Here is a 27,823-nt window from a genome sequence, read left to right as displayed (position 1 = left end):
TACTGAAGCATCATCAGACCCAGAAGTCTCCCAGCGCTCCTCCTCCCTCCCTCCCTTCTCGCTCCCGGGTTCCCCTCTCTGGCTCCCTGCTGGCGCCGCCCCCTGGGCAAAGCGTGGGCGGAAACCGAGCCTCGAGCGCCTTCCCAACAGCGCGCGGATCTGCTGGCGCGGCTTGATGATGTCACGCTCATTGACAGCGTGAGCAGCGGCCGTGAAGGCTGCTAGCTTGGTTGTGAGCGGTCGGTAAGGGTCTGAGCTGGTCTGCTGCCGGGCCAGGTCGCCTTCCGAGGGCGCTGGCGGGGTGGGGGGGTGTCCTGGAGTTTGCAGCCGGGGCGGGGGGTTCGTTGTCTGCAGTGTCGTGGGGTTGGGGGCGGGGGTCGGAGGCCAAGAAACCTCTGACTCTGAGATCAGGGCTGCGGGTGTGCTGGAGGGGCGCCTGCGCCCAAGCTGGGTGAGAGGCACGTAGTCGGGCACAGGGGTCTGGCGGAAACCTTAGGATCCGGATTGGGGTGAGGATAGTCTGGGGGTAGGGGTGGGAGGACCACGCTCACGAGTTTCTCTCCCCTTGTCCCCGCCCACCCGCTCCGTTGGTTCACGTGGGCTGCAGGTGCAGCATGTCTAGGCTGGGGGTCTTGGGCGGCGCCCAAGCCGGGTTGGGACTGTTGCTGGGCACCGCCGCGGGCCTTGGATTCCTGTGTGCGCTTTACAGCCAGCGGTGGAAGCGGACCCGGCGCCATGGCCACAGTCAAAGCCTACCTAACTCCCTGGGCTACACGCAGACCTCAGAGCCAGGACGCCAGGGTACGTCCTAGCCGGTCCCCTGAGGCCACAGTTGTGGCTGATGGATGGGCCTACGGTCCGGGCTGCCTTTAGTAGAGCCGGTGGGACGGGACAACGGAAGGGGTGCCTGAGAGTTTCACTTTTCTGTAAAGTTAACTGAAAAGGAAAGCAGTCTTCTTTTTCTGTACATTTTCATGTAATCCCAGAAAAGCCTATTGTGAAAAGGCTGTTTAGCCTTTACTCTTAGTTCAGGCCGCAATAGTGCTACGTATGTTGTAAAGGCACTTGCTTAGTGTTGGGTAAAAGATTAGTAGTAGAGAAAAAAGAGTCCAAAATAAGGCAAAAGGGAAAACTAATCTTAGGGGAATTAAGTCTTGAGGCTTACCTATTAAATTATGTTTTAGACTTTGAAGGGAATGTGAAGACTATCCAAGTTTATTTCTTGTTTGCTTTTTAATCCTTAGTTGAAAATTGAGATTCAACAAGATTATGTAACTTCACTCAGGGTGTCCTAGAGCAGTTAAGTGGTAGGATTGGGCCTAGTCACCTGGTCCAGAACTTGCACAGCATAAACGTGGGAGTGCATGTTCTGCAATTGAGGCTGAATGTTGCTGGAAGCCAGCCACAGCTGAAATGGGTAATACTTTCGTTTTGAAAACTTTGACCTTAAGTTGTTTGAGCAAAGCATCTAAGGCTGGTTCAAACTGCTCTCCTCAGGTGTGTGTAATGGAGAGGCGTGGAGATCATGTCACCCTATGTTAATTGGGAATGAGTGTTCTCTGATTACCAAACGCCAGATGGATTGGAAAAGTTAGTTTTAGAAGAATCTTCAAAGAGTTATCCCATGCTGGTTGCAGCTGTTTGTCAGCATTTTATAACATGTTGGTAACCTAGTATTAAAAGAGTGCTTGTCTGTCTTTTCCTTGTGGCTTATTTGTAATTTCTTAGCAGTAGGTGTTTGGAGAAAGGGGCGATGTTCCCAGAGATCTTTCTTTCTTCTTAAAAGGTTTTTTTTTTTTTTTTTTTAAGTTTTATTTAAGTAATTTCTTCACCCAACATGGGGCTCAAACTTAATGCTCCCAAGATCAGGAATCTCATTCTCTACCAGTTGATTCAGCCGGGTGCCCCCCAGAGCTCTTTCTTGCTGTACATTCCTAAATAATATCGGGTGTGTGCTGTAATCCAGCCTAGACTCTCACTAGACGTCCTTGAACACATTGATGTTTGCCTGCACTGTGGGTCCTGCCTTCCTGGTTTCTTTACTGTTTTTACATTTTCCAGTCCAATGGCCTTGGGGAGCTGCTCTTTTATTAGCATTTATTGTTGGAATTTACCCAGAGCTCCAATGAGGGCTCAGGAATGGTGTTTTTCCCATGGGGTGTGGGTGGGCTTTTCTCTTAGTAACTGTTCCTTTCTCTTTGCTCCTCTCTGATGATACTACATGAAGTCCTTGAGAGGATCAGAGTTTCTTTTGCTCTTCTCTGTGGAGTGAAAGCCCAGAATTTGAGTTCCATTTTAGTTCTGCAGTGTGGCTGGTATTGGCTGCCTTGTATTTGGGAACTAGCTAGACAGGTAAAGGATTTTGTTTTCCTTTTGCAGCGCAGGTGTCCTGCCTTCTAGGTACTGTGTTCTTTTTTTTTTAAGATTTTATTTGACAGAGATCACAAGTGGACGGAGAGGCAGGCAGAGACAGAGGGGGAAGCAGGCTCCCTGCTGAGCAGAGAGCCTGATGTGGGGCTCGATCCCAGGACCTGGAGATCATGGCCTGAGCTGAACACAGAGGCTTAACCCACTGAGCCACCCAGGCGACCAGTACTGTGTTCTTGCCAGCATTTTACATTAGGGTGCGGTACTGCTAAAGACTGCGGCGTGAAAGCTTCTGCGGACAGAGGGGGCTCTTATGTAGAGACTGGGATCTTGATTTTTTTTTTTTTTTCTTTGAATAGTTACTTGAAGACTTGTTAACAAGACTTAGCTGTGAACATTTACTGTCTGAGTCACAAGGGTTTTGGTAAACTGAGCTCCAGTGAGAAGCAGGTGTTCTTAAATTCCAGGTCAAAGATCTCTTCCTCACCCTGTCCCCTGAGCGTCACTGTGTGCTGTCCTTCCTTCAGTGAGGCCTTTGCGGGCAGGCCCCAGGGAGGCTGGAGATGCTGCGGAGCTGGTCAGCCTTCCGCGGGAAGGGCAGGAGGAGGTGCTGGAGCGCCTGGACTTCGTGCTGACGGGGCTGGCGGCCCTGCGGCGCGAGGTAGAGGAGCTGCGGAGCAGCCTGCAGGGCCTGGCCGGCCAGATCGTTGGGGAGGTCCGGTGAGTGATGCAGCCCTCCATCCCACTGCCCTCGGGCCCTCAGCTGCTCTCAGCCCCTGCAGCTTGCTCAGCTGAGCTGTGTCCTGGCCTTTGCTGCCATCTCAGAAGCAGAGACCGTTGTGTAGCTCCTTACATAACTAGCAGGGAAGCTGTATGCTTCGTACTTTGCCTTCTTCTATAAGTTCCATGGTGCTTTGGGGCCCCCCTCCTTTTGGTCTGTTGTAGCCGCTGACATCCTTTATGCTGACTTAGCTGGGCTGCCCGTGCAGGCTGGGCCCGGGGAGCTGTCCTTGTTCTTCTGAGGGTAGAAACCCAGGATTTTCTCTGTGTTTGGCTCTTTACTGAGCAGCATTAGTGAGAGGTTCCTTCGTGGAGGGAAGCGACGGGCTGGCTGGGACCTAATGGCACCCTCTCTAAAGGGACCCGCCTTTCAGATCCCACATGGAAGAGAGCCAGAGAGTGGCTCGGCGGCGAAGGTTCCCGTTTGCCCGGGAGAGGAGTGACTCTACTGGGTCCAGCTCTGTCTACTTCACAGCCACCTCGGGAGCCACATTCACAGATGCTGAGAGTGAAGGCGGGTGAGTCCTTTCTCCTGGAGGCAGTTATGACTTCGGCCAGGTGACCTTTTGTAAAAGTGCTTTTTATCTTTGGAAAATTCACACTGAGCTGCTGTCAGTAATCTTGGGCACAAGGTAAGGATATAAATGAATAAAATAAGGAATAGGTAAAACAAGAAAAACCATCAGCCTTATGTCACTTAGGCAAATGAGATATTAACAGTGCTTTTTGCTTACATCTGTCATTTTCCTTGGAATTGGTTTTTTACGTAGCCATAATTTTTATTTTCATGTTTCCTGTAACATTAGTTGAGCCTTTGGCTGTGTTATCACAAGAACTTTATAACTGTTGTTTCATGACTTTATTTCCTTCACTCAGTGGCTGAGCCAGGTTTCCAGAGCCCTCTAACCTCTAACTGTGCTCCCCTCTCCTGGAAGCTCCTCTCTTCCCACATGGGAGGCTTGCTCGTGCTCGCTTGCCATCCTCACAGGTGGGAGCTGACTGTCTTGAATATGTAGTAGCCCAGCAGCTCTGCTTGTAGGGCTTACTGTGCGCCAGGACATCAGGCAGGAGTCTGGTAGACAGCCTCTAAACATGCTCAGGCCAAGGGCTTTTTGATTTTAAGTCACTAGTGCCATTTTGAAACTTTGGTCTCAAGGATGGAGTCTGAATGAATTATCTTTGTTGTGGAGCTGGACACTGTCATTGGCAGCTTCTGCCCTTGTCTGCTGCTAGCTCCTCTGTGAGGTCTGGAGGCTGACCTTTTCCTCCCCAAGGAAAAGATTGGGACAGAAGCACTGGTTCAGCTGTAAACATGCATACAGCCATTCAGGGTGATCTTTGCAGCAATGTCCTTCTTCTTCTTCTTCTTCTTCTTTTTTTTTTTTTTTTTAAAGATTTTATTTATTTATTTGACACAGAGAGAGAAAGCAAGAGAAGGAACACAAGCAGGGGGAGTGGAGAAGGAGAAGCAGGCCTTCTGCTGAGCAGGGAGCCTGATGTGGGGCTCGATCCCAGGAACCTGGGATTATGACCTGAGCTGAAGGCAGACGCTTTTTTTTTTTTTTTAAAGATTTTATTTATTTATTTGGCAGAGGGAGCACAAGTAGGCAGAGAGGCAGCCGGGGCGCGGGGGAGGGGGGGACGGTGGCGGAAAGCAGACTTCCTGCTGAGCAGAGAGCCCAGTGCGGGGCTCAATCCCAGAACTCTGAAACCATGCCTGATCCGAAGGCAGAAGCTTAACCCACTGAGCCACCCAGGCGCCGCCCCAGTCCCCCCAAGGCAGACACTTAATGATTGAGTCCCCCAGGTATCCTAGCAATGTCCTTTAGCTGAAACACTTTATGATGGTAACTACTGTTTATTTTTCCTCTGGCAGACACCATGCCAAGCACTTTAGAGCCATTTCCTCACCTAATCCTTCCAGGGATCCTAGGAAGTTGGTGCTGCTCTTCTTCCTTTTCTGACAGAGACTTGAGGCTCAGCGAGGCTCAATGCCTTGCCCAGAGTTACACAGCTATTAAGTGCAGGCTCAGCGGCGCTCATCCGCAGAGGTTGGGGGGGTCTGTGATCTATGGCATGGCTTGGTTGTGGGGGCACGGAAAGGCCTTTACGGGAAGAACTAGCCCATGGAGCCCTTGGGAGTTCTTCCCATGGACTGAGGGCTGCCACAGCTCATGGCCCAGGGAAGACCTACCCATGGCAGTATGATCTGTTCAGTACATCTTAAGAAATTTCAGCCTCATTCTGTTTGGGACAATATACTGTCCTGCCTCTCTCTCCTTATTTGGTTTCCTAGGAAAATGGAGAATAACAGTTCACTCTTTTTCCATATTCCTGCTATTGGGCATCTGTCCTGGGTTTGATTATTGGTTGCCCAGGCACCTCTTGCAACAAGCCGTCTCGGTAAGAGCTCTAGTCCTTCCTTTGTGACTACTGTTGTCAGAGTTCTCTGATCCCTGTTACCTACATTGTCAAGGGCAAAATGGATTTGTATTTGGCATATCTGGAATATCTGGACTGAAAAGAAGGACAAAGTAATTGGTAGTGGGCCCTGAGACTTAAGGAGCATTTGTATGCAACCCATTCAAGCAGGTCACTTGGGTGGGAAACTTAGCATTTGTAAGAGGGTAGAACAGGAGAGGTCACAGCTCTGCCCAAAGTGATACAGAACTCAGGGCCTTCAGTGATGATTTCAAGAAGTGGCACAAGGGGCACCTGGGTGACTCAGTTGGTTGAGCGACCGAATCTTGATTTTGGCTCAGGTCATGATCTCAGAGCAGTGGGATTGAGTCTGGGGTAGGGCTCCGTGCTCAGCGGGGAGTCTGCTCAGATTGTCTTCCTCTCCCTTTGCTTGCCTGTGCACATGTGCTCACTTGCTCTTTCTCCCTCTCCAGTAAATAAATCTTAAGAAAGAAAGAAAGTTGTGCAAAGTTTGGGCAACAGTGAGAGCCAGAGGATTTAACCCGGGAAGCTTATGGGAGCTTCACTGCTTGAGGTGCTCACTGGGGCTGTGAAGGCCCTAAGGGGAAGGACCGGCTTATCAGCCACCTGATGGGATGAGAGGAAAGGTGGCTTTCTTAATTACTAGCAGACTTAGCCCATGACCGATCTGGAGGCATGTAGTAGCTGCTGGTGTGGTACGAGGTGCAAGACTCCGGTTTAGCTGGTGCTCTCTGGGGCAGTGCCCATGGTGGATAATTCTTTTTGTCATGGTCACTGCCATATAGGTCAAGGGGGAATTTGGGGAGGAGACCAAACTCTGGAATGGCTTTGAACTTGTGGGAGCGCTTCTTTGAGGGATGAAAAGCTAAGAACATTGAATAGCCTACTCCACCGAAAGCTGTATTCCCTTTTCTTCTGCATAAAATAGCAACTTTGAGCTCCTAGGGGACTGACTGAATATGACAGAGGCAGAGTCACTGTGTGGGTCCACAGGCTTGTTCCCTGAATATTGTACCAAACGTAACGTAACTTCTCTCCTGGTCAAAACTCAGCTTGCCCTCAAACACCAGCTCCTCCAGCAAGCCTTCCCAGGCATCCCAGCCAGAAAGATTGCCTGCAACCTCACTGCCACTCCTTCTTGGGCATTTATTACCTTGTTTAGGTTGGTCTTATCTTCCCCACCACTGAGGGTCTCCCATGCCTGGTTGTCTTTGAATGCTTTAGATCAGCCCCTCTAATGGGGCTTAGGAGGAGTCAAAAGAAGGAAACTTAATTATCGGAAGGGGATATGTGAGTAACTGAGCCCTTGATCACTGACTCGTGGGCTCTCCTCAAGGGGTAGAGTCGGGCGTCTCTGGCCTCCTTGCTCCGAAGGAGCCATGGGTTCTCTACCATATGTGGGAACAATGTGTCCCACCCAAGGATACAGCTCCGAAGAGCCTTTTTAAGGGACCGTCCTTGCTCTGGTGGGTTTCTCCATGGGCTGGATTGGTGGTCTGACATGTGGAAGAGCATGATGTGAACATAGGGTCGCAGCCCATGTTGCTGTGGAAGGCCTGGAAGCTCACGGGACTGATGTCTGTGCTGAGGCACCAGGTGTCTGGCCGCCCACTGCATGGCAGCCAGCGGGGTGCAGGTTAGCAAGGCAGAGCTCCCTGAAGTGGGGCTGAGGTGCCAAAAAGGCCTCCTCACTGTTCAGCCTCACTGGGGCTTCCCTGCCTCACTGGCTCCACCAGCTCTTACTCTGTGGGCAGTGGGGTCTTCCTGATCACTCCCATTCCTCAGCCACATGAGCTTCCTGGAGAGAGACTGCTGATTGCTATGCACTAGAAGTGATCAGAGCAAGGATCCCTCCCCGGGAGACTCCTGATTTGAACTCCTCATTGGAGGGAGTTCAGGCAATGGTGTCTCCCTTTCTTTCTAACAATACGGTACAAAACTCTGTCTCCTTACCCCATATTAACCCATTTATCCATCATGCCTTTGGCCTGGCTGGGCTGAGTAGAGGCGCTGGTAGACTCTGATTTGATTTTCTTATTTGGGCAGGTTATTGTCCCAGGCTTCAGAATTGGTTGGGAGTCTGTCTAGGCTGCTTCTGTGTGGTCTTGTTCATCACTACTCAGGTTGGTTGTAAAACCTCTGCCACTTTTCCTGTGCCTCTAATTTCTAATGTTTCTAGTGCCCGTTGCTAGAGGGGAAGGAACTTGGGTAACATCTTAAAAAGCAAGGTGTAGCTAAGGTCAATACCCTACAGGTTCCTGGAGCCATTTTTTAGATGAGTCTGGAAGCTCCTCTGTGAAGCAGGGGCACAGACAGGGAACTTGGTCTGTTTGCTTACTTGGTACCTTCTGGGTGGAGCCCATTTCCTTGTGTGTGGCTTTCTGGCCTACCACTTGGACCTGCCTTGCCCTGTGTTTGTAGGTGCCTTTCTTATCTCTTCTTCAGGTCTGTTTTGTGCCAGCTCAGTATCCTGTCCCTGTCATCATTCTAGGATGGAGGAAGGCATATCCCTAAGGGACCCTAAGATCTTCCCTGTGCTTCAGAACCTTCTGGCTCTAAAAGAAGCTGCTTTTCCTTCACTCAAGTCTGGAGGCTTCTCTGGTGTCTGCTTCTGGACCCTGGAAGTCTGACATTGTCCTTTGCTCAGTTTTTGTCTGATTCAGTTGGCAGTTAGGGAGAACACCCTGATGAGCCGCCAGTGAAGGCTAAGATCCAACAGAAACGCGGCCTCCCCTTCAGTGAGTGCATCAAGGTAGGGGGTTCCAGGGACGCGCCTGCCTGGCTTGTGGCGACCCCAGAGAAATCTTTGCAGGCACTTCTGTTTCCATCTTCCTCCTCTCCTGATTCCAGCTGCAACGTGGCCTTTCCCCACTGCAGCAAGTTCCTAAGGTTTCCAGGGGCTACTCGTATTGTGGTTTAGGTTTGGTTGCTAACTTAGGACAGAGGTGTTCGGAGAATTGAGAAAGAAGATGTAGATATTTGGGCTGCCTGTGGCCTTGGAGGCTGGCACCCACCCATGTTGTTTCTGGCGGTGCTTTTGGCTGATAAGGCAAAAATGACCAACACACACTTAGCCTGGTGAGCCGCCCAGCTCAGGATATCAGCTCCACTTACATAATGGTTTTTATCTTAAAAACCGTTTCTTTCTTTTTTACTTAAAAGAATATATGCTCAGTAAAACAATTATATGTAATGTTAAAAAGTAGAAAAACTTCCTTTAATTCTTCTATCATGAGATCTATTAGCAACATTTTGGTAAATTCCTTTCTAGGCTTCTTTCTAGCCTTCTGTTTTTTCTGATTATCTGGCCAACTTGATAGCTTGCAGGGCGGGAGGGATCATCTTGTATTGACCCCTGACTGCCCCAGTGCCCCCAGCTGGTCACTTTCCCTCCAGGATCATTTTGCCAGTCTGTGGTTCCCATAGGAAGCTTTCTCTGCCCCTATGTGGTAGAAATGGTTTTTACTTGGTGCTCTGGACAGCAGGAGTCCCTTTGTGGGTGGGAGACAGCCCTAGAGCTCTGAGGCTAAATAACTCCGTTGGAGTTCCTGTGTGGCTCAGTGGGTTAAGCCTTTGCCTTCGGCTCAGGTCATGATCTCAGGGTCCTGGGATCAATCCCCGCATCAGGCTCTCTGCTCAGTGGGGAGCCTGCTCCCCCCCCCCCCGCCCCGCCTGCCTGTCAAATAAATAAAATCTTAAAAAAAAAAAAAAATCTCCCTTGACCTTGTCACTTCTGTTTCTCTGCCCCAGTTATACCACAGCCAATGCTGAGTCTGACTATGAGCGGGACTCTGACAGAGAAAGTGATGATGGGGAAGATGAAGTGAGCTGTGAGACTGTGAAGATCGGGAGAAGGGACTCTCTGGACCTGGAGCTGGAGGTGGCGTCAGGCCCGGTGGCCGGAGCCCTGGATGCTGCAGGCTCCCCGGGCCTGGAGGATGTGCTGCCCCTCCTGCAGCAGGCGGATGAGCTGCACCAGGGCAGCGAGCAGGACAGGCGGGAGGGCTTCCAGCTGCTTCTCAACAACAAGCTGGCGGTAAGGCTCTGACGTCCTGTCTGCCCCACAAGCCGTGGGAGGAGGGGAAGGCTGGTGTTGCTCACAAGCCTGCCGGAGGCCATAGGAAGGGAAAAGGGGGGTGAGCTGGCTGCTTCTGCATGCACCCCCAAGGCTTGCATGTCCTGTGGGCCTGGTTGTACCACCTGCCCCGAGCCACCTCCCCACAGCCCTCTGCCTCCTGGAGAGCTGTTGCAAAAGAGCTCTACCACTCACAGTGGAGAGAAGTGTGGAAAGAACTGGAATATTTTTTTCATCTTCTATTTCCCTTGTGGCAGAGCCTAAGCTGCTTGCCCTACTTGAAGTTTCCATCACGAGGGACAAGTGTGGAGGTCACTCAACCACAGTTCCCTTCTCTGGTTCACTGCCAAGATTTATGCTCACCCAGGTATAAATGTCCCAGAGTTAGAATGTTTCCTTTTCTTGGGAAATGTGAGAATTCACATTTTTCATTGTGTCAGCCAGACTTATTGTGTCGCATTTCGTGTTGGAGTTGAGCTTTGCTCCTCACAGTGGGCCCTCACTCGGAGGCTTCTGCAAGCTACTGGGCAGAGATGACGGATCACCGGTTAGCTAACTGCGGGTGGGGGCGTGTAGGGGCGGAGGGCTATGCCTAAGGCTGGCCTGATGTCTGTGTATAACACACTAGCTTGGAAACTAAAACCTAGGGCTTGGGTAGAAGGCCAGAGGCCCAGTTATCTGCAGCTGAAGAAGAGGGGTCTCATCCCTCCCTCTCTGTTTGGTCTACAGTATGGAAGCCAGCAGGACTTTCTCTGGCGCCTGGCCCGGGCCTATAGTGACATGTGTGAGCTCACTGAAGAGGTGAGCGAGAAGAAGTCATATGCCCTAAATGGTAAGTACTGACAGATTCCTCATGGGAAGGTCACTGATTCTGGGGCTGAGCTGGTCCATCTGTTTGGGGCTCAGGGGAACCACCAAGATAATAGGCTGTCGGGGTAGTGGTGGTTCAGTTATTCACTGGGGACAAACTCGGGTTCCCAGGGACTTCTGCTTCCTTTTTTAGACAGTGGTCACTGCTTCCCTGCACATTGTGATTAATACCGGTGAAAATGTTTTTAGGGGTAGCTGTAGCAGACTTGGATAATTGTTCTCACTCCCCACCTGCAGGAGAGGGCAAAGCCTGTTTTCTTAATCTGAAGGGGTTTTTTTTTTTTTTTTTTTTTTGCTGCTGCTTAGGAATCTGGTTTGAGTTATGGAGCCTTTGAGGCAGGTGTTCTCTGAGAGTATCAGCAGACCATGTTTGGTGAGAGCCTATGAGCGGCAGTTTGGAAGAATGCTGCTAGCTTAGGAGTCCTTGGGATCTACTTAAAAACTCTGTTGCCAAAGTCTGTGTCTGGGCGGATAGGGTGCATATGAATGATGCCAAGCTCAGGGCTTGTCCCTATCTGTCATGTCACTGAGAATTCTGGGACTTTGAAAAATGACTGGTTGTGTAGGGAAGATGGGTCCTGCCTACCCACACACAAGTCGGGTACTGTCAGTGGGCTTCTAGGTCTTGTGGTTCAGTTAGATACCTAAAGTTAACTTTCCAAAGTGGATATGTCTACCTCCTCACTTAGAAACATCGAATCTTTGCTAATGTAGAATCTGACAATACCTCAAGGTCATTGTTTCAAGCATTTGTAGAATTGTCAATATAGAAAGAAGAGGTCAGTTGAGTTGAATGTTTATTGAGGCAGATCATCAGAAAAATCTCCAGGTTTTAACAGAGGTGCTTAATTACTTTTTGATTTTTTCTTTTCAAAAGTTTCTGTGTTCCCTCCTAAATTTGAGGTAAGGATTCTCATGAGCTTTTGGGCTGGTATTTGGACTCCTTGGTACCAACAAGAATCTTTCCTTTCCTTTTGATTGTTATCTTCCCCCCCCCCTAAAGATTTTATTTATTTTAGAGAGCATGAGCAGGGTTGTGGGGGGATGGGGAGGAGAGAGAGAAATGTGGAGTCCAGCATGGGACTTGATCTCACCACCCTGAGATCATGAGCCAAAAACCAAGAGTTGGAGCTTAACCCCAGCACCCCCATTGAGCATCACTTATTAGTACAGTGGCCAGCATGAAACCTAAAGGTGGGTGATGGTTAGAGCAGCCATTGTCAGTGCTCTGGTCTGATCTGCAGAGTTTGGACCCCCCTGTGCAAGTCTGCTCCTGCTGAACCACAGGTGGAGCAGCCTTGGAGGCCCCAGAATTTGGCTTTTTAGGACCATCCTTCATGGTCCTTTCCATTTTGTTCTATCTCTAAAAGTTGGAGCACCAAGAGGCAGCCATTCTGTGGGATATTATGTGGTATCTTCTTACTCCTTTGTCTAGCTTGGCAGGAAAGAATGCTGAGCTCTTACTTTCTAGTAAGATAGCGCTTTGAGGTGGGCAAAGAAAAAAATCTGCTGAGAGACAATGTCCCTCACTGATGGGGCCATACACAGTCATTGTTTAAAAAGGGGAGATTAAGGTGCAGGGGGTGGAGAGGGGGTTGGCGGTAGCGTTTCTCATCAGCCAACTTAAAAATGTATTTGTTGGATATACAACATCTTACCATCATTACTATCATTTAAACATGAGGAAACCTTTCACATCAGCCAGCCTATCACCTCAACCCATTACTTTTGCCCCATCTTCTCCACATTCCCTTTGAAGTGCTCTCCATTTTAATCAAAGGAGAAGTCCCATTTGGCAGTATGCTCTTTTCTCCAGTATTGTAGGCATGATGTTCCTCAGCTAGAAGGCTCCAGACTACATGACCGCCTAGCAGATCCTTGTCAAGAGCTTTCATGTGTTTAGGCCTTGATTTGTCAGTCTTGGTGCTTAGGAAACTAAATGAATGTCATTTCTGGTCAGACATTTGGCTCTGGTGAGGAGTTTTGGCATAGAGATGTGATTATTTTTAGATCACAGTCTTATGAGAATTTGATCAAAAGGAAAGGTAGACCCTCTCCTCAATAAAATACAGGTGCACCTAAATTTTTATACAACTTCAGAGGGATTCATGGACACCCTAAAGCATACTTATACCCCCCTAGGATAAGGTCTCTTTGGGACAATTTGATTGCCATTGGGTTCTTTCTTTTTTTTTTTTCTTTTTAAAGATTTTCCTTATTTATTTGACAGAAATAACAAGTAGGCAGAGAGGCAGGCAGAGAGAGAGAGGAGGAAGCAGGCTCCCTGCTAAGCAGAGAGCCCGAGGCAGAGCTTAATCCCAGGACCCTGGGATCATGACCTGAGCTGAAGGCAGAGGCTTTAACCCACTGAGCCACCCAGGCGCCCCAACCATTGGGTTCTTTTATATTTAAAATACTTTGAGGGGCACCTGGGTGGCTGTTGTTAAGCATCTGCCTTAGGCTCAGGTCATGATCCCGGGGTCCTGGGTTTAAGCCCCACATCAGGCTCCCTGCTTGGTGGGAAGCCTGCTTCTCCCTCTCCCACTCCCTGGGCTCTGTTCCCTCTCTGTGTCTCTGTCAAAAAAAATAAATAAAATCTTGAGGTGCCTGGGTGGCTCTGTGGGTTGAGCCTCTGCCTTTGGCTTGGGTCATGATCTCAGGGTCCTAGGATTGAGCCCCGTATCAGGCTCTCTGCTCGGCGGGGAACCTGCTTCCCCCTCTCTCTCTGCCTGCCCCTCTGCCTCCTTGTGATCTCTCTCTCTGTCAAATAAGTAAATAAAATCTTTAAAAAAATATCTTAAAATAAAAAGCTTTGAGGGATGCCTGGGTAGCTCAGTCAGGTGACTGTTGGACTCTTGGTTTTGTCTTTTTTTTTTTTTTTTTTTTAAAGATGTCCCCCGGACTCTTGGTTTGGGCTCAAGTCATGACCTCAGGGTTGTAAGTTCGAGCTCCACATGGGGCTCTCTGCTCAGAACGTTGTCTGCTTGAGATTCTCTCTCCCAGCCCCCAATGCTTAAACAAACAACCCCCCCCAACCCCAACAACTTTGAACACATCAGGTGGGTGTTATAAAAAGAAGGTAATTGGGCAGTGGATGACAGAGGTAGGGAAAAGAATGAGGTAAAGCAGAGGTTATCCCTGGGAAGCTATTTGTAGCTTTTCATTCTGCTCAAATTCAATATTCCAAACAAGTCCAGGTTGGGTAGGGATTGGTAAAGGCTAGAGCAGTCATTCTTGCCACAGCCCCTCATGTCGAAGTCTGCATGGGAGCCCTTATGAACTCTGAATCACCTTTGTCCCTACAGGAAAAGAAGAAGCGGAGGCTGCCCTGGAGAAGGGGGATGAGAATGCTGAATGTCACCAGTGGTAAGTAACCCCTGCAGAGTCCTGTTACGAGCTAGCATGAGTTACAGTGGAAGAGAGCCATTTCTCTGCCTGAGGAAACAGGAGAGGGAGCTCTGGCCTTTTTTATTAGCATACGGCTGGGCCTAATCCAAACCAGGGACCCAGGGGAGTTTTCATTGGAAAGTGCTCTGGGAGTGAGGCAAGGGGGAATTCGAAGATTTGTTGTTGTTGGGGCTTAGAGGGACTTAGAGAAATGCGTACCTTTTTAAGAGTCATCCTTGCTACAAAATTTGAGGGTTCTTGGCTCTTCAGGGTGGGTGGCTCCCGTGTCCTGCACAAGCTTTTTCCCCCTGACTGCAGTCCCTGGCTGGTGGTACACTTTGGCTTCTTTGCTTGGCTTGCATGAGTTAAAATGAATGTGAGCTCAACCCCAGGAAGTTTAGTTGATTACCTTACAAAAACATCAGCCTTGCTTTTGTTGTCTCATGAGAGGCAAAGTTCTGCCAACTTCCATGGGTTAAGGCCAACTCGTTCCTGGGGCCTGGTTCCAGCACCTCAGTTTTATTGAAAATTCCCTTCTCACCTCTCCTTTGCTTTCCATATTTCTGTCCTAAGATTGTCTCTGCAAGAGCTCTTCTCAGAGGCCAGGTCATTGCCACTTCTCTGGATTTCCTTGGGGCTCCTGGACACCCAAGGATGGAAACTGGTCTACACTTTATTCTTGAGGAGTGGCTTTTTTTTTTTTTTTTTTTTTTTAAGATTTTATTTATTTATTTGACAGAGAGAAATCACAAGTAGTCGGAGAGGCAGGCAGAGAGAGAGAGAGGGAAGCAGGCTCTCTGCTGAGCAGAGAGCCCGATGCGGGACTCGATCCCAGGACCCTGAGATCATGACCTGAGCCGAAGGCAGCGGCTTAACCCACTGAGCCACCCAGGCGCCCCGAGGAGTGGCTTTTTGGAGGAAATACGGAAACGAGCCTCTGCCGCCCTAGTATTTGTTGAATATATGAAAAAGCACCTTGGGTCTCTAGACACTCATTTAATGTCAGCTGTGCTTCTAGAAACAATGGTGGGGGGATAGAGTAGGGAGGCCTTTGTTTTTGAAGACAGAAGATGGGAAGCTGGGGGTTTTGTTCCCCATGGAAGGAAGGATGTGGACTTTGTTCCTCTGCTTCTCTTGGTTCCCAAATGAACATGAGAATTTCATAGAGTGTCCGTCCCATCCCAGTTTGTCCTGGAGTACAGCTTCCCAAGGACATGCCTGTATGCTTTTAAAGCCAATGAGACCTTTTTAGTGTCTGCTCCGGAGATAAGAACCCATGTACTTAGGTCCCTTATATTTTGATGCTGATTATTAGAGATCTGCTTTTTAAGTGTTTATGACCCCTAATGGTTATACTCATTATAGGGGGAAACTTGTGGAGACTTGGACAGAGACACTGCCTAAATGTTAAGTATGAGAAGTTGACTGGTGGACCCCACTTTTTTGTACCTAGCATACTTTGGAGAATTGTGAGCCTACCACTGTTTGCTAAAGAATGTGAAGTAGGACGGACCACAGATCTGTGAAAAGAGGAATTTTGTACATACAGAGATGCTGTTTTCAGCTTTACTTGAGGGGTTGGGGGCAGTGGATGGGAAGCCCATTCCTTGTCCCCGAGCTTCCTGCGGCTTTTCCCCTTAGGTACGCGGTGCTCTGTGGTCAGCTGGCTGAGCATGAGAGCATCCAGAGGCGCATCCAGAGTGGCTTTAGCTTCAAGGTGAGGAAAGGCTTTTCTTCCTTCCCTGGTGCTGCTCTAGTCCAGATTCCCTGCTCTTCCCTTGCTCCTTGCAAAGCGTGTTCCTATAGTCTCTACGACTTGTTCTTCCTTTAGCAACTCTGATGTCAATTTATATTTACATTTTTCCCCTCAGGAGCATGTGGACAAAGCCATCGCTCTCCAGCCAGAAAACCCTATGGCTCACTTTCTCCTCGGCAGGTGGTGCTACCAGGTAAGCTGCCTTCTGGGGCACTTGGGTGGCTCAGGTGGTTGAACTCCCTACTCTCGGTTTTGGCTTAGGTTGTGATCTTAGGGTCGTGAGACTGAGCCTCTGTCAGGCTCCAAGCTCAGCAGGGAATCTGCTTGAGAGTCTCTTTCCCTCTGCCGCCTGCCCTCCTCAGTTTTCTCTCTCTCAAAAACAAAACAAACCACGTTTTTTTTATTCACACTTGGATCTTTTGGTGGCAGGTCTCTCACCTGAGCTGGCTAGAAAAAAAAACTGCTGCAGCTTTGTTTGAAAGCCCTCTCAGCGCCACTGTGCAGGATGCCCTCCAAAGCTTCCTGAAGGTATTGGGAAAGAAGGGAGGGATTTTTGGTAAATTGTAATTTTAGGCTTGCCTGTTAAAGGAGAAAGTCAGAACCACCTGGACAGCTTATAAAAATAGAGTTCCCCAGGCCAGGACTGGAAGGCTCTATTTAATAAACTTCAGCCTGACTTGAATTTGGAAATTCCCTGAAATGCCTTGTTTCCTTTTCTAGGCTGAAGAACTACAGCCAGGATTTTCTAAAGCAGGGAGGGTATATATTTCCAAGGTAAACTCACCTGCTTTTTTCAACATAGATGAAATCACATGTTGATATATAATGGGAAGTCCTGAAAGTTCAGTCTCCTGGTGGCGTTTCTCCCAGGTTTTCACTGTTGTCTCTTCTCAGTGCTATAGAGAACTAGGAAAAAACTCTGAAGCTAGGCAATGGATGAAGTTAGCCCTGGAGCTGCCAGATATCACCAATGAGGTAATACTTTGAAGAGCTTCCCTAATACTGGGTTCCATTATTGAATCATTTGAACTTTTCCAGGGAAGAAAATCTTCCCTTGAGGTTTTATTTTCCCTATAAAAGACAGTTTACACTTTTGCATGTAGTCATCTTTGTATATATCTCACCTTGGGGAGGGGGCAGATTTCATAGGCTGCAGGCTATCCTGGGAAGGTCAGGTAAAGACTGATAACAGAGCTCAGAAGGGAAGTTATCAGTGGTTTGGGAGTTGGCTTAGATTTTTGAGGCCTAGTCTTTCTTGTCTCCCTAGGATTCGGCTTTCCAGAAGGACTTGGAAGAATTGGAAATAATTTTAAGAGAATAATTGCATTTCAGTGGCCTTCATGACTTGAGGGAGAATGCCCTGCTTAGATCATCAGGAATCTAAGACTGCTTAAGTGATGGTCCTGACTCCTGGGTCTGACTGGTATCCATAACCATTCCCCAGTTTCTTTCCCACTGCCCACTGGTTAATTTATTCTAATCCCTTATTTTATCTGAAATTGGGGAAGTACTTAAGGCCTGGATTTCTATAGTTGTCTTAAGTGAATTCTTGAAAAATCAAGATATATATAGCACTGACGGCTGCCTTCAGCCTACTGCTGAGGTCGGTGAACTTCAAAAAGCTCTAAGAACAAAACACAGAACTTGTACTCACTAATCTTTTCTATTAATATTTAAAACCAAATTATATCATTCTTATACCCTATCAGGGTAAAAGGAAAGGTCAGGGCAGCCCATGGATATTGCCCTCTTCTTATCTATCATGTGGATTCTAACTATTCCTGGGCTGAGGAGCTAGACCACTTCACTTACAGAGTCCTGGCAGCTTTTGGAAGGACACCAGTGCATAAGGCTTATGAAACTGTGAAACAATGATCTTAAAGAGTTGCCTGGAATATATTTTGGTATAAACCTGAAATAAACCAAATTTGACTATATTCTCTTATGTTTGCCATCCGCTCCTTTCTTGCTTGACATTTCCCTGTTTTCTACTACCGAAACTACTGCAGACAAACAGAAAAATAGCACCAAAAAGTTTAAGCTCTCGGGTTAAAGCTATTTTCAATGGAAATTTTAGTTATGTACAACACAGAGAGCTGCTTTTAGCCTAACAAGGCCTATTCCAACTATTTTACTCTTAGGGCCAACAGCACAAAGCGTAATCTCACCTGATAAACTAACTCACCTACAAGAATAATTGAGGTAAGTTTATAGGACTGACATGCTTTTATATAAGAACCAAGCTTCCATTCCAGATTCTGTCACCCTGGCTTACTCTACCATCCCAGGTTTGTTATGTGGCATAGAAATGAAAGAAAAGACTGGAGAGGTACTCCATTCTTTAAACAAAGCTGCATTAACTTGACTGTCTTCCTATCTCCCTAAATACAGTAGGATCAACACAGCAACAGCAGAGATTTTCTGTGCCTTTCCTCCCAGTACTAGCTGCCAGGCCCTCTGAAATTCAAAGAGCTGGTTAAAAGCCATCCTGAGTATAAGTCTGAAAGAGAAGAGGAGGACGATCTCAAATCCCTAAAGTAGAATAATCCGGACAAATATCAGGGCTCTACAACATAAGACTCATAAAGGCCACTGGAAAGTCATGGGATATTCATCTTATAGTAATCTCTATTAGCCTGAAGGATAATTATCAACTGAATATAGGACTTCCCTTTAAAATTTTCAATTTTAAAGCAATAGAAACTGATCACTCAGTGCCCAAAGTTATTTTGAAGGTCCTATCTTGAAATATTCAGCTTATACAAGAACAACTCCTGTAAACAGCACAGATAACTACTTTATTAGAAGCTCCACACTAAATCTACTTAAAGAGCCCCTAAATGCTTAAGATTCCAAAATTATCTTGAGTTACTCTTGGCAATTAAAAACCCAAGCAAGTAGATAGTTGGATGGCTGGTGTTCTGGTAGGCCTGCCCCGTAGCCCTTAACTAAAAAATTCTTACATAAGATAATTCAGGCAAACTAACTTAACAACCTGTTTCTGACTGACAAGAGTTTTATCGGCAGAAAAGAACCACTTTCTTTGCCACACAGGCATTTCAACATTATTCGAACAGTGAGAGAAGAATCCAGTCTTCCCAGCTTATGTCTGCAAGAAAACTAACGATTGTCCAATAGACAACCATTACTCCCAAGTCAACCCCAAGGCACTATGTCAAAAGTATTCCTTTACTGTCCTTGAAATAATTCACAAAGAAATTAATACACTCCAGACGGAATAAACATTTCAGATCAGTTTGTGACTACTGACCTTGTCTCCTGTTTACACCATCAGAAAAGCTGATACAATAGCTGTTTTTCCAGAAGCCCTTTTCTGGCAGTCACAACAGGAAGAGGCCTATGAAGAACCCCAGGGAGCAGTCCTCTCCTTTAGGCTATAGCACTTAAGGTTTGTCACAGGAAAAACCTCAATGTTTCAGTCTTTGGCATCTCCCACTCCATCTGCATTGATGGCAAACATAGCTTCAGCTTCAGGAAGACAGGGAGAGTCGTAGATTTTGCAGATTCTGGTTTCCCCTCTTCCTTTCCTCAGATACAGTCTGATCAAAAAAACCAACCAAGTTACAGTTTAAAAATCTTTGCTCTAAATTTTTTTCAGACCTATATACTTTCCAGGACTTTGGGGAATCTTTCTGTATTCCTTAGGGGCATTTCCAACTTGGAGGAATCCACTCCTACCCTGCTTCCAACTTTAGTGGATTTTTCATAGTGAAACAATTACTTTTTTAATAATGAGGGAGAGGCATATCGTTCATATTCAGTCTTGTGTATTTGTGGGCTTTTAATTCCTTTATAAACTGAAAGCAAACATGCACTAATTAGAGCAAGACAACGTTTAACAATGACTCCTGTGGTAGCATTGACTGGATTTAAATGGAAATTCAGATCTTCATGTCTACCTCAGTTAATATGACATTCTAAGACAAAGTCACCTATCCGTTCACTTTACCTGGTTGTTGAAGCATGAGCAATGATATTTCCTCCAATAGGTTTTTTAGGATCTGCAGCAAACATGGCTGCTCCATCCACTTGGGCTACCACCTGGTTGGTGATTACCACTGCCACACCAAACTGATGGAGAAAGGATAAATGTCATTTTTTGTGGTCATTCAAAGGACTTTACTGCTGCCACCCCTTCCCCCACAAAGTAATGAATGATTAATACACCTCTTCCTATCTGTGAAACCAGGCCCTGATGTTCTGGCCTCCCAGTGAGGCCCCTGAAAATTAGACATTCTCTGTCCCGATATACCTTACCTCATCAGCAAGTCGCAGAAGCATTCGCAGAAACCTGGCCAAGTGCATCTGCCTGGCTGAAAGCTCCCCTCGACCTGAATAGTCCGTTCTGTACAGGGCAGTGGCACTGTCTACAATGAGCAGCGCATACCTACAGGGAATAAGGACACTATGAAGCTTATTTCGAGTCTGTGTCAGATTATGCTTCCTTCCTCACTATCTTAAACTTTCATATTCAGTTATACTCGTATATAAATGTTTTATTATTTATTTAAAAAAGATTTAAATAGAGAACGCAATTTGGGGCTTGACCCCAAGAAACTGGCAGAGGCTTTAACCCCCTGAGCCACCCAGGCACCCCTATAAATGTTTTATTAAAACAATTTTTACAGGGATGCCTGGGTGGCTCAGTTGGTTAAGTGACTGCCTTCGGCTCAGGTCATGATCCTGGAGTTTTGGGATCGAGTCCCGCCATCGGGCTCCCTGCTCAGCAGGAAGTCTTTTTCTCCCTCTGACCCTCCCACTTCTCATGCTGTCTCTCTCAAATTAATAAATCTTTAAAAAATTTATCTATTTAAAAAAAAAACAAAAAGAAACGATTTTTACAACATTCTTGTCTGAGGCACTACATAACAAGTTCCCAATAAGTTCAAATGAATTATGGCTTCATTTCTTAACAGTGATTTGACCTGAACCACAATGCAACAGTGTCAAACTAGAACTAAAACTTAAATCTCCCCATTTCTAATTCAAGTTACTATCAATTTGGCCAAAAAGCCTATATAAGATTCAAGGTAATGGGTCTGGGCCATACTCTGTGTCTTCTACTGAGCACATACCTAGATTCTACCATCATGGCCGATGCTTGATAAAGGAGCTGGGTCTGGTGGTCTGTGTTGAACCCTCGAGCATATGCTACATTATCCAGGACATCACTGCCAGAGAGGCCATATCTAGAAGAAAACAGAGAACGGTTTTAGACTGCAAAGAAAACTTAGATTGGAAATTAATAGTAAAGAGATTGCTTGATTAGGTAAGAAGTGTTAAGGTTAAAGAATATTAATTCCCTTTCTATTAGAAATCCAGGCAAACTAGAGAGAGATGACCGGAGTCACTCCTTTGGGGTAGATCGATAGGACTTCAGGATAAATCAAATTTAGTCTCTCAGGACTCCTGAGCCAAAACGAATTTCCAAATCATGTTCCAAGTACTCTCCTGGAAAAACCAATGCAACATGACAGAACTGGAACTGAAACAAAAATAACAAAGATCAATTAAATTCATATAAATTGATGTTATAGAGGAATAAAACCTTTTTCTTCCTTTTTTTTTAAGAGAGGGAGATAGTAGGGGTGGGGGGCAGAGGGAGAGAATCTACAGCAAGCCCTGTAGCCAGCACAGAGCCAGATGTGGCATTCAGTCTCACGACCCTGAGATTATGACATGACTGAAATCAAGAGTCAGATGCTTCACCACATGAACCACCCAGGCACCCCTAGGAATAAAAGCTTCTAAACAAGTGGCTCAGTGGGTTAAGCTCTGCCTTCAGCTCGGGTCATGATCTCAGGGTCCATGATCCCAGGCACCCTTCACAATCCAATTTTAAAACATTTCCATCATCCCCAAAAGATCTTTCAACTTAGATCCCATTCTAACCAAGTACATTTTCCAACATTATAAAATATATTTTTCATATCAGCCAGAGTCTTTGTGCTTTTCTTAGCCACTTCACCTGCTGTTTTGGCCACCATCAACACAAGCAGAAGTTTAGCTTTGGCATTAAGTGGATTGATGATCATGAATTATTAAGTCTGGGCATAAAGATAAAGAGAATAAGGATAGAAGTTTACCTTGGAATCTTGACCAAACATAGATTGCGGATAAGGAGAAAAAAACTTCGATATTTAAATCATTGCTGTAAGAAAGAGATTCAAGGGGCCTAAGTGCTGTAGCACACAAGTCTAGATTTGTTCCAGAAACACTGATACCATCTGTCAGGAAAGGAGATTATCTTTAGCTATCAGAATATGGATGGTTGGGGCACCTGGGTGGCTCAGTGGGTCCTGGGATCAAGCCCCGCATTGGGCACTCTGCTCAGCAGGGAGCCTGCTTCCCTCCTCTGTCTCACTGCCTACCTCTCTGCCTATTTGTGCTGTCAAATAAATAAACCTTAAAAAAAAAAAAAAAAAAAAAAAAAAAAAAAAAAAAAAAAAAAGAATGTGGATGGTTTACCAGGAAAAAAAAAAAAGACTTATCCTGGCCTTTATGTCAGCAGCATTCACAAAAAACACTATAGATCTCTTTGGTTACATTCCTGAAGGAGCACATGGAATTTTCAATTCCCACAATGTGGAAAAAGCTGGCTAGAAATAAACATCATCTCTCATATGTTTCCAGAACTTCCTTAAAGAATAACATGGAACACCTGTAAAAAAAATTCCCGGGCCTGAGACTTAATAAATCATAATTTTCGGGGAAGAAAAAGGTTTTATTCCTTTATAACAACAATTTATATGAATTAATCATTAACACATAATGAATTCTGTGTTAATCTGTGTAGTTAACAAATAACTTCAGGTGATTCTTAACATGTAAGTTTGAAAAAGAGCTATACTGCCTCAAGATGGGTTCTGGCATTCTTTCATAGTATTTAAAAGAAGTTTCAAAAGAGATGGTGACACTGGGCACCTGGGTGGCTCAGCTGGTTGAACATCTGGCTCTAGATTTCAGCTCAGGTCATGATCTCATGGGTTGTGGATTCGAGCCCCATGTCAGGCTCCGTGCTCAGCAGGGAGTTTGCTTCAGATTCTTTTTCTCCCTTTCCCTCTGCCCCTCCAATCCTGGTCTCCCTATAATAAATAAAACTTACAAAAAGAAAAGGTGGTGACACTGTGGCTAGCAATTATGGCCACAGTTCTTTAACTTTAGCTATCATCTGCTTCATTGGAGAGCTTGAGAAAACATTGCTGGACTGTATCCTGAGTCTCTACAGTTTCTGATTCAATAGATGGAAAGGAGTCAGAGGATTTGTACTTCAAACAAATTCCTAGGTGATGCTAAATACAGCTGTATTGAGAACTGTGTTCTGAGAAGCCATGAACTAGAATATAACCTGGATTAGGTTGGGGTGGTCAATATTATTCAAAAGGTAAAACTAATGAGGGTTGTTCTGTTGTGAGGGGAAATTAGCATTTACCTTAAGGAGTTTGGTAACTTTCCCAAAACTATAAACGCAATATAATAAATTCAATTATAAGAAATGTTCTTGATAGGCAAAAATGATAAAACTAATGACATTTCTCTTTAAACCTATTTTTGCTAGGGGGACCTGGGTGGCTCAGTGGGTTGGGGCCTCTGCCTTCGGCTTGGGTCATGATCCCAGCGTACCAGGATCGACCCCTGCATCGGGCTCTCTGCTTGGCAGGGAGCCTGCTTCCTCCTCTCTCTTTCTCTGCCTACTTGTAATCTCTGTCAGGTAAATAAGTAAAATCTTTAAAAAAAAGAAAAAAAAAACCATATTTTTCCTGTAGTTGACAAAACAGCTATAAACATGGCTCCACTTAATAAATACTCCTTCATTAATGCTGTTTGCCCTTTTCTAGGGCTTAGGGATACAGTCAGTGAGCAAAACAAAGCCCTGTCCTCAGAGGCAACATTCTACTATCTCATCTATCCTAACACTCATTTAGGTTAGTGGGCAAAACTTTTAATGACTTTATTAAAAAAAAAACCCTCCACTATTAAAACTATACTTAAAAATTAAAAGGGTGATTTTTAAAAAAAAAAAGATTTTATTTATTTGACAGAGACACAGGGAGAGAGGGAACACAAGAAGAGGAGTAGGAAAAAAAAAAAAAAAAGAAGAGGAGTAGGAGAGGGAGAAGCAGCTTCCCGCTGAGTAGGGAACCCGATGAGGGGCTCAATCCCAGGACCCTGGGATCATGACCTGAGCCAAAGGCAAACACTTAACGACTGAGCCACTCAGGTGCCCCAAAAAGTGTGATTTCTGTACAAGAACAAAAATAACTTTGGGAGGGAAGATAACAGTTTAGTATACTCATCTTTATTTATTTTTTAAAGATTTTATGTATTTATTTGAGAGAGAGAGAGAGCCAGAGAATACAAGCAAGGGGAGTGGCAGAGGGAAAGGAGAAGCAGGCTCCCTGCTGAGCAGAGAACCTGATGTAGGGCTCTATCCCAGGACCCTGGGATCATGATCTGAACTGAAGGCAGAGGCTTAACTGACTGAGCCACCCAGGCACCCCAGTATACTCTTCTTTAGAAACCTAAAATCAGGTGCAAGAGAGGAATTCTTTTTTCCTGACAGATTCTGTAAGCACACGCAAAGAGCTGCACTTACTGTTCCAACTGATATTTTTGCCTCAATGGTATACATTCAATAGCTCAGATTCCTCAAATCGTAAACCGGGGCAGATAATTTGGTCATAACTCTAAAACTAAAAAGGAAAATTCTCAACTTAGGCAAGTTCCAACTTGGGTCTGACATCTCAACATGCAATTAAATGATATTTAATCACTAGATTTCGGTAAAATGTGTGGTAGGACCAAATTATCACATTTTGCCCTAGACAAGGGAAAATACGTTAAACAAATTTGAGGGTTTATTTGAAAGATTAGGGAACAGAGAAAATTGTATATTCTTTACCAGCTTTACTGAGGTATTCTGTATACCATCAAATCAATCTGCTTTAAGTCTACAACTGAATGACTTTTTAAAGTTAGCTTATTTATTTATTTATTTATCAGAGAGAGAGAGAGGGAGAGAGTCGACAGTAGGGGTAGTGTCTGGCAGAGGGAGAAGCAGGCTCCATGCTGAGCAAGGAGCCCAGTGTGAGACTCAGTTCCAGGATGCTGCAATCATGACCTGAGCTGAATGAAGAAGCTTAACCGACTGAGCCACTCAGGCATCCCTGAATGACTTTTTAGTAATAAAATCTGCAGAGTTGTACCATCTTCATCACAATCCAATTTTTTTCCCCAAGATTTATTTATTTGACAGAGATCACAAGTAGGCAGAGAGGCAGGCAGAGAGAGAGAGGAGGAAGCAGGCTCCCTGCTGAGCAGAGAGCCGGGTGTGGGGCTTGATCCCCGGACCCTGTGATCATGATCTGAGCCAAAGGCAGAGGCTTTAACCCACTGAGCCACCCAGGCACCCTTCACAATCCAATTTTAAAACATTTCCATCATCCCCAAAAGATCTTTCAAGTCTATCTGTAGTTATTCCTACTTCCTGCTCCAGGCAACCGCTAATCCATTGCTCTACAGATTTTCTCCTTCTGGGAATTTCTTATAAATGAAATCATAAAACATACGATCTTGTGTGTCTAGGTTCTATTTAGTATGTCTTCTGAGGCTCATCTATGGTATGACATGCATGGGTACATCATTCCATTTCACTGTTTAATAGTACTCCACTGTATGAATAAATCAGATTTTGTTTATTCATCCATCAGTTGATGTGCAACTGGGTTATTTCCAGTTTGGGGCTATTATAACAATATTATAACATCTACAAACAAGTCTCTATGTGGGCACGTTTTCTTACCTCTTGGGCACATAACCAGAGCCAAACTGCTCTGTTATGTGGTAATTTTATAGTTAACTACCACACTGCTTTCCATAGTGGCTTCACCATTTTACATTCTTACTAGCAAGGTATTAGGGTTCCAGTTTCTCTATATCCTAATACTTGTTACTGCCTATTTTGTTACAGCCATCCTAATGGTGGTACCTCACTGTGGTTTTGTTTTTCCCCTTGACTAATGATGTTGAACATCTTTTCATGTGCTTCTAGGCCATTTATCGTCTTTGGAGAACAGCTGTAAAAATCCTTTGCTCATTTTTTAATTGGGTTGTCTCTCTATTGCTGGATTAAGAGGACTTTGTAACTCTGGATACTAAACCCTTCAGAAATACGATTTGCAAATATTTTCTCACATCCTTTGGGTTGTCTTTTCACTTTCTTAATAATGTCCTTTGAAGCATAAAACTTCTAAATTTTGATGAAATGAAAACTATTTGAAAACTATTATCAATGTTTTCTTTCATGGATGCTTTTTGGTGTTATATCTAAGAAATCTGCCTACCTCAAGCTCAACAAATATTTTCTCCTGCCCTTTTTTTCCCTGTAAGTTTTATAGTTTTATTCTTACATTTACGACCATGATTTTTAAAATAATAATAAATATACACGACATACAATTGACTATTTTAATCTTTTTAAAAATGTATAGTCCTAGGGGTGCCTGGGTGGCTCAGTGGGTTAAAGCCTCTGCCTTTGGCTCAGGTCATGATCCCAGGGTCCTGGAATCAAGCCCCATATCGGGCTCTCTGCTCGGCAGGGAGACTGCTTCCTCCTCTTCTTCCTCCTCTGCCCACTTGTGAACTCTGTCTGTCAAATAAATAAATAAATAATCTTAAAAAAAAAAAAAAGTATAGTCCGGAAGCAGTAAGTACATTCTCATGCTGTGCAACCATCACCACCATCCATGTCCACAACTTTTTATCATCCGAAACAGAAACTCTGTATCCCCCAAATAATAACTCCCAACTCTCCTCACTCCCTGCCCCTGAGGATCACTGTTCTACTCTCCATCTTTATGAACTGACCACTTAAGTACCTTTTAAGAACCTTGTTTAAGAAGAATCATTACAATTTTTGTCCTTTTGTAACTGGCTTATTTCGCTTAGCTTGTTTTTAAGATTCATCCATGTTGTAGCATATGAGAGAATTTCCTTCCTTTTAAAGACTGAGTAATATTCCATTTTATATATATATATTTTAATTTTATTTTTTAAAAGATTTTATTTATCTATTTTACAGACAGAGATCCCAAGTAGGCAGAGAGCAGGCAGAGAGAGAGGAAGAAGCAGGCTCCCCGCTGAGCAGAGAGCCTGATGCAGGGCTCAATCCAAAGACCCTGAGATCATGACCTGAGCCGAAGGCAGAGGCTTTAACCCACTGAGCCACCCAGGCGCCCCTCCATTTTATATTTTTATGACATTTTGTTTATCCATTCATCTAATGATGAATAAGCCGGGTGTTTCCACCTTTTGACTACTGTAACTAGTGCTGCCAGGAACACTGGTGTACAAGTATCTGAGTCCCCATATCAATTCTTTGTATACTTAAAAGTGGAATTGTTGAACTATACTATAAATCTAGGTTTAATTTTTTGAGGATTCACCACACTGTTATCCATTTTTGTTAATTTTATGTATAGCATAAGGGTCTAAATTTATCTTTTTACATGCTGCTATCCAGCTACATTAGCACCATTTATTGAAAGACAAAGACTGAGGAACCATTAAATTGCCTTGACATCTTTGTAAAAAATCAAGTGACTATAAATGAAAGAGCTTATGTCTCAATTCTCAATTCTGTTCCACTAATCCACATGTCTGTCCCATTCCAGCACCACAGTGTCTTAATTATTGTTGCTTAAGTGAGTTTTAAGATGAAGAAGACCAAGATCTCCAATTTTGTTCTCCCTGCTACCTCAGCATGTTTTGGCTATTCTGGGTTCTAGACATTTCCACAGAAATTTTATAATCAGCTTGTTGGTTTCTGCCTAAATGCTTCCTGAAATTACAGTAGGGATTGTGCTGGATATCTATATCAGTGTGAGGTAATATTATGACTTTAATAATAATTAAAGTTTTCCAATCCATGAGTATGGAGTGTTTCTCTAATTATGTAGATCTTCAATTTCTTTCAGCAATGTTTTGTAGTCTCCTGTTAAATTTATTCCTATTTTGATTTTTGATCATTTGGGGAGGGAATTCAGTGCTATTGTGAATGACAAAATTGTTTTCTTAATTTTTTTTTTTAAAGATTTTATTTATTTATTTGACAGACAGAGATCACA

General features: G+C 45.1%; 2 protein-coding genes across 5 annotated transcripts in view; one reads left to right on the top strand and one right to left on the bottom strand.

The window, feature by feature from the left end:
• The first annotated feature begins 118 nt into the window (after positions 1 to 118).
• On the top strand, positions 119 to 17,614 carry RMDN3 (regulator of microtubule dynamics 3). Of its 4 annotated transcripts, none has more exons than XM_004751113.3 (13): positions 119 to 243; positions 608 to 801; positions 2,895 to 3,087; positions 3,522 to 3,665; positions 9,340 to 9,625; positions 10,394 to 10,496; positions 13,840 to 13,900; positions 15,563 to 15,638; positions 15,793 to 15,870; positions 16,107 to 16,205; positions 16,398 to 16,451; positions 16,572 to 16,652; positions 16,945 to 17,614. In XM_004751113.3, exons 2-13 carry the CDS (start codon positions 615 to 617, stop codon positions 16,996 to 16,998), a joined length of 1,416 nt encoding a protein of 471 aa, XP_004751170.1. In that variant the 5' UTR covers positions 119 to 243; positions 608 to 614; the 3' UTR covers positions 16,999 to 17,614. The 4 variants fall into 4 exon arrangements, with proteins under 4 accessions (XP_004751170.1, XP_044923668.1, XP_012910875.1 ...); XM_013055421.2 differs by having other exon boundaries at positions 164 to 239; XM_004751114.3 differs by having other exon boundaries at positions 183 to 276.
• Positions 17,615 to 18,847: 1,233 nt separating this feature from the next.
• RAD51 (RAD51 recombinase) overlaps positions 18,848 to 27,823 on the bottom strand; it is a 31,730-nt gene continuing 22,754 nt past the window's right edge. The window contains exons 7-10 of the mRNA XM_045067734.1: positions 20,774 to 20,887; positions 19,956 to 20,085; positions 19,648 to 19,769; positions 18,848 to 19,237 (exon numbers count right to left, since the gene is read on the bottom strand). Coding sequence (XP_044923669.1) covers positions 19,114 to 19,237; positions 19,648 to 19,769; positions 19,956 to 20,085; positions 20,774 to 20,887 — 490 coding nt within the window. The 3' untranslated portion in view covers positions 18,848 to 19,113. The remainder of the gene's footprint in view (positions 19,238 to 19,647; positions 19,770 to 19,955; positions 20,086 to 20,773; positions 20,888 to 27,823) is intronic.

This window comes from Mustela putorius, unplaced genomic scaffold (assembly GCF_011764305.1).
Source record: "Mustela putorius furo isolate JIRA1106 unplaced genomic scaffold, ASM1176430v1.1 tig00003898_pilon_pilon_pilon, whole genome shotgun sequence".
Taxonomy (NCBI): domain Eukaryota; kingdom Metazoa; phylum Chordata; class Mammalia; order Carnivora; family Mustelidae; genus Mustela; species Mustela putorius.
The sequence above is the reverse complement of the archived record's forward strand: the minus strand, read 5'-3'. Positions and strand labels throughout refer to the sequence as shown.